This window comes from Felis catus, chromosome B1 (assembly GCF_018350175.1).
Source record: "Felis catus isolate Fca126 chromosome B1, F.catus_Fca126_mat1.0, whole genome shotgun sequence".
Lineage (NCBI taxonomy): Eukaryota > Metazoa > Chordata > Mammalia > Carnivora > Felidae > Felis > Felis catus.
The window spans coordinates 127,121,025-127,126,759 of record NC_058371.1 but is presented as its reverse complement, the minus strand read 5'-3'; the positions used below and the strand labels follow the sequence as shown (position 1 = coordinate 127,126,759).

The window sequence follows — 5,735 nt, the reverse complement described above, 5'->3', positions numbered from 1 at the left end:
AGAGAATATATGTTTGTTGGTACACACACACCCCCCTCATATTTATATCTGCTTATTTCAATATCATCTATTTATGCATAATGAAAGCCATACACTCATATGCAAATTTTCAGTTTGAATCTAACAGTACAGATTTCTGCATTTCTATACTTGAAACTCCTTTCTGTGACAGTGAGACACCTTACTCTGTCCTCACATATTGACTTTTTTCATTAATCCTTCCTTATGTCACTAATCCAGCTATCCATGCACCCAGAAGCCCTCCTCTTTCTGCCTAAACCACCATTCTCTACATTCTGCTGCTGTGCTACCATCCAGCCCCTACAGACACTCACCTTACCTGATGATTAACATCATATGCCACACACCCTCTGCGGGGGCACACTGCTCACACAACTCAGGCTCCAGCTCCCATGCACTGGGCCCTGTGTTCCCTTCCGCAGCTCAGATGCCTACCTTCCTCAGCCCCACCGAATAGAAGAGAAAGAAAGAGGAGGGATGGGAAAGAAAATAGTTTTCTGTTTACTCTAAGCACAAAAGAATGTATTTCACCACAAAGTATTAAAAAAAAAAACTTACTGTCCCTCACATTATTGGGCCACTCTGATTTACTAACCTAAAAATTGAAGCTAGCCTCAAAGAAGTAATATTGCTAATAATCATTTATAAAGCTAGTAAATCAGGATCAATATTCCATGTATCCAACAAATATTTGGCTACAGCCCATAAAATTGTTTAAGTTCAGAGGAAAATGAATATTTGGCAACATGCGGTCAAATTGAAAGCGCAGACTGAAAGTCTGGATGACACATGCCCAAGGAAAATTGGGGTATCCTACATATTGGGCAGTGACATTATGTGGAAGGAGTAACTTTCAGCCAATACAGTTGTGAGAAATAAAATGCAATATTAATAAGTGAAACTTTCAGGCTCTAGCTGCTTACACTACCATACATACATAGAAGATGGTTAATCATTTTTCTCAAAGTTGTATTTTGGCACCCACAGCTATTAGCAATTATTTTTTTTTGAAGTGGCACATTTTACATAGTAGCACTATTTGTAAAAAAAAAAAAAAAAGCATCATTAGTTGGTCCCGGTAGTAATCCAATCACCAAAACTTGGATAATTTTCTCCCCAAAAAATGATGCTAGATGACTTTTCCTTTTCACTTTTTCTTTATTTTCATCAACAGTTTTCAGATTAAGTTGGGGTCTTTCTGTTTTTGCTTTTATTTCTGCATACCTTATTTAGCTTACTTATTTTGGCAGAACCTAAACATTTACATAAGAAACCAGCTCTGACCATTCTGGCTTTTAAGGTCAGAAGGCCCAGGACTATCCCTACACACCAGCAAATAGACAAGGTTGAAGGAAAAACAGAAGGAATTAGCATTCTATTCTACCTTTACCTTTATGGGGATAGATACAGATATAAATAATCTTCACAAAGATATACAAGGCATAGAAGGGTGGAATACAGTATGTGGTATAAAGTATAGAAAATGTAAGCAGAATGCAGTGCGTGCGTGTGTGTGTGTGTGTGTGTGTGTGTGTGTGCATTAGCGTGAATTAATCCAGTCCAGTCCCAGAAGTTCTTCTGTCCAAAGAGGTCTAAATCGTAGGTTAGATCTGTGAAGTCCCTGTGAATACTAGCAAGTACAACTTTCAGCACTGCAAAAACAGGTTCCAGGGAGCTCTCTCTGGTGCCTTTCTTTTTGCTCTTTCTCCCACCATGTTTTCTAGAGGATGAAACTCCTTTGCAATGACAGCCATCGCTAAGGAAGAAAGCAGCACTAGCACCCGCTGGTAGCGTCCTACCACTGCGCCCCAAGGACCCTGCAGGAAAGCGCCCCGAGGTGTGGCGCGCGAGGCACACGCCGGGGCGGATCCAGGATCAGGGAGTTTCTGATTGGCTTTTCGTTGTGAACTCCAGAGGCCGGGGCTAACTGGCGGGTGGAAGGAGCTCACCTGGGAGACGGCGTCCCAGACCCGCCCAGGACCTCCCCGGGGTTGGCTCTCTGGGTGGCGGCGGTGATGGTGGGGTTGGGGTTGAGGATAGGGGATGTTGCGGAGAGCCCCTCGAATTAAACGTAGGAGGGCGTGAAGTGGATCAGGCTGTGGTTTTCTGAGTGTTTGCTGGGGAAGCCATGTGCAGTATTAAACCCAGGGCTCCTGAAGCAGAAGGGTAGGTTAACTCCGGGCTTCTGTACCTTGAACGGGTTCCGAATTGCAGGGAACGCAGGCGCCTTTCACTTTTCTTTGGACACTCTCCCCTGCCTCCGCATTTCGTGCGGAGTCCCTCTGTGGGCGTTGAAACTATAAAATATCCCTGCCCTACAACCACTCAGCAGAGAGTTTTCTGCAGATTACAACCCTAGTTGGCCACAGGGTGCTGGGAAAAGGGGACCGAGAGGATTAGGGGATCTGGAGTTTAGTGCATTCTATTACTGTACCACTACTTTGCCAGATTACATAAAGTCGATCTGAAGCGACAGATGAAAATTAAGAAGCGTATTGTGAGACAGTTATGGATTTGATGTGGTTTTTTTTTTCATTCTAACATTGACTCTAAATGATGGGTCTCAGCAATCATATCTATGCAATTATATATCTATGAACATGTATTGTGAAAGATTTAAATATACATACATACGGTATGATCTACGTGAGAGGCTGTAAATGTTTGGGTACACACGGTGGAAGCTGCGGTCCTAGCTTGGAGGCAGCAAAGGGCAGGCGGCTGCCCTCCTAGCGCCCGGCGCGTCCAGCCTGGCTCGGGCTGCAGCCCAGAGTGCGCTCCGCGTCCGCTCACGCACCCCCGCTTTTGGAGCGGTGACACAACACCGGAGTCGAATTACAGCCCTCAATTAACATATGAATTTGAGTAACTTAAAAGAGGGTAGAAGAATGGGGGGGGGGGGACTACAACCTCGAGCGGGCGCCTGAGTCCCTGGTACTTAGGAACTTTTCTCCGGGTGTAAAAACTCTTTGATTGGCTGCTCGCACGCGCCTGCCGGCGCCCTCCATTGGCTGAGCAGACACGCGACCGGCGCGAGGAGGGGGCTGGGAGAGGAGCGGGGGGTGGAGGGGAGACACAGTGGCGCGTGCCGCTTTTTAAAGGGGCGCAGCGCCTTCAGCAACCGGAGAAGGTTCGTTGCACGCGACCTGGTGTGTGATCTCCGTGTGGGTGGGGGAGGGTCGAGGAGGGGAAAAAAATAAGACATTGCAGTAGAGACCCAGGAAGGGTTTTCGTTGCCGTTGGGCTGGTTTGCCAGTACCTCCTCCGACCCTGCGCCTCCGACTCTCTGAAGTGCAATGTCCCGCCTGCTGCACGCAGAGGAGTGGGCTGAAGTGAAGGAGTTGGGGGACCACCATCGCCATCCCCAGCCGCACCACCTGCCGCAGCCGCCGCTGCCGCAGCCACCTGCGACCCTGCAGGCAAGAGAGCATCCCGTGTACCCGGCCGAGCTGTCCCTCCTGGACAGCACCGACCCACGCGCCTGGCTGGCTCCTACTTTGCAGGGCATCTGTACGGCACGCGCCGCCCAGTACTTGCTGCATTCCCCGGAGCTGGGTGCCTCCGAGGCTGCGGCGCCCCGGGAGGAGGCGGACAGCCGGGGGGAGCTCGTGAGGAGGAGCAGCGGCGGCGGCGGCGGCGGCGGCAGCAGCAGCAAGAGTCCCGGGCCAGTGAAAGTGCGGGAACAGCTGTGCAAGCTGAAAGGCGGGGTGGTGGTAGACGATCTGAGCTGCAGCCGCCAGCGCGCCCCTTCCAGCAAACAGGTGAATGGGGTGCAGAAGCAAAGGCGGCTGGCGGCCAACGCCAGGGAGCGACGCAGGATGCACGGGCTGAACCACGCCTTCGACCAGCTGCGCAATGTTATCCCGTCCTTCAACAACGACAAGAAGCTGTCCAAGTATGAGACCCTGCAGATGGCCCAGATCTACATCAACGCCTTGTCCGAGCTGCTACAAACACCCAGCGGCGGGGAGCAGCCACCGCCGCCGCCAGCGTCTTGCAAGAGCGACCATCACCATCTTCGCGCCGCCGCCCCCTACGAGGGCGGCGCGGGCACCGCGACCGCTGCGGGGGCCCAGCCCGCCTCGGGAGGGGGCCCCCGGCCGACGGCGCCCGGAAACTGCCGGACTCGCTTTTCCGCCCCGGCCTCCGCGGGAGGATATTCGGTGCAGCTGGACGCTCTGCACTTCTCGACTTTCGAGGACAGCGCCCTGACGGCGATGATGGCGCAAAAGAACCTGTCGCCTTCGCTGCCCGGGGGCATCCTGCAGCCAGTGCAGGAGGAAAGTAGCAAAACTTCGCCCCGGTCCCACAGAAGCGACGGGGAGTTTTCCCCCCATTCCCATTACAGTGACTCAGATGAGGCAAGTTAGGAGGCTGACAGAAACCCTGAAAACTGAGACAGAAACAAATCGCCCTTTCCCAATGCGCGGGAAGCCCCGCCGTTAAAGATCCCCGCACCCTTTTAATTTTTGCTCTGCGATGGTCGTTGTTTAGCAACGACTTGGCTTCATATGGCAGCTATATTTGATGGTTTGCAAAAGCCGCCGCTATTCCAAACTTCCTCGGGTCCACATTGTTTCATGAAAACTTGGTGTTAAAGTTGTGTTCTTTTCTCCCACCTTCCGCTCCCCCTGTAGATAGATGAGGTATAATTGTATGTACCCAAATATGGCATCATTATTCTAGTTCCCTGCTGCCAATACGCTGCTAAAACGTCGCATTTTCTTCTCTGTCGCTGGTTTGTGTTTTAATTTATTTTATGCCCTGGGCATCCATCCCTGTGTGTTGCCCGCACTCACGTGTGGGAGAGTTAGTATTCCGAAGTGTCGTCTCAAGATACATCATGAAACGCAAAGTTGATGGCTCCAAAGTGAATAACTTGTGGCTATGGAACGGTTAGAAAACAGGGAACGCTTAGGTTTATATATTGTATAAACATACCCAGTATGTATATCGGATCGCGATAATGTTGGCGTCTTTTAGGAAACGGCGCACGCACTTTATCAGCCGCTCCTGCCGCGGCTCCAGGACAAACTCAGCTGCCAATTGCAGACCAGTTTTGTGTTGTTGTTGTTGTTTTAGACACGGCCACTTATAATCCTTTAAGCTCTTTGCAAATGTTTGTTTAAAAAATTAAAAAAAAATCCAGTAGTGTCAAAGCATTTGGTCAATTATATTTTGCTTTGTTAATGTTAGAAAACTTATTTATTATTGATTGTTTGCTACCATTTCTACTTATCTTGATTCATTTTTTTACGTTTTCTACTCGAGATCATTTTATTTTAATTTAGCAAAGCCAACTGCCATTGTTTTATGTATTTTCTTTGGCAAATGTTAAAAATAAACGTGAAAATAACCTTTACTTGTCACTTATTCCGTTCTGATGTAAACATTAAAAAGTTTTTAAATGATCTTGAAGACTTAGTCTATTAAATGCGAATCTAGAGTTTTGAAGGAAAATTCTGTTATAGACATTGCGCTTCAAGTAGTACCAGAAACCCTACATAGAAAAGCGATCAAGTCAGCAATTAAATTGTAAGGTAAAATTTTTCCCCAAATTTGCAACCCTTTTGCCTCTTGGATAGCCAGGATCTTTCCAGTCTTCCTCACTCCTGGCCCCAACCACCTCTGCAAGGGGAGGCACCTGCTTCAGGTCGCCTAAGATCTCATCAGTACTCTACCATAATAACCTATTTCCACTTCATAAAAACTTT

General features: G+C 48.8%; 1 protein-coding gene across 1 annotated transcript; it reads left to right on the top strand.

Annotated features, from left to right (window-relative positions):
* Positions 1–3,111: 3,111 nt before the first annotated feature.
* On the top strand, positions 3,112–5,439 carry ATOH1 (atonal bHLH transcription factor 1). Its single transcript, XM_004001418.4, has one exon. It carries the CDS (start codon positions 3,318–3,320, stop codon positions 4,389–4,391), a length of 1,074 nt encoding a protein of 357 aa, XP_004001467.3. The 5' UTR covers positions 3,112–3,317; the 3' UTR covers positions 4,392–5,439.
* The last annotated feature ends 296 nt before the right edge of the window (positions 5,440–5,735 follow it).

What these genes read in the sequence shown, in the direction of transcription:
- ATOH1 (XM_004001418.4), top strand. Translation starts at nt 3,318, where the DNA reads ATGTCCCGCCTGCTGCACGCAGAGGAGTGGGCTGAAGTGAAGGAGTTG.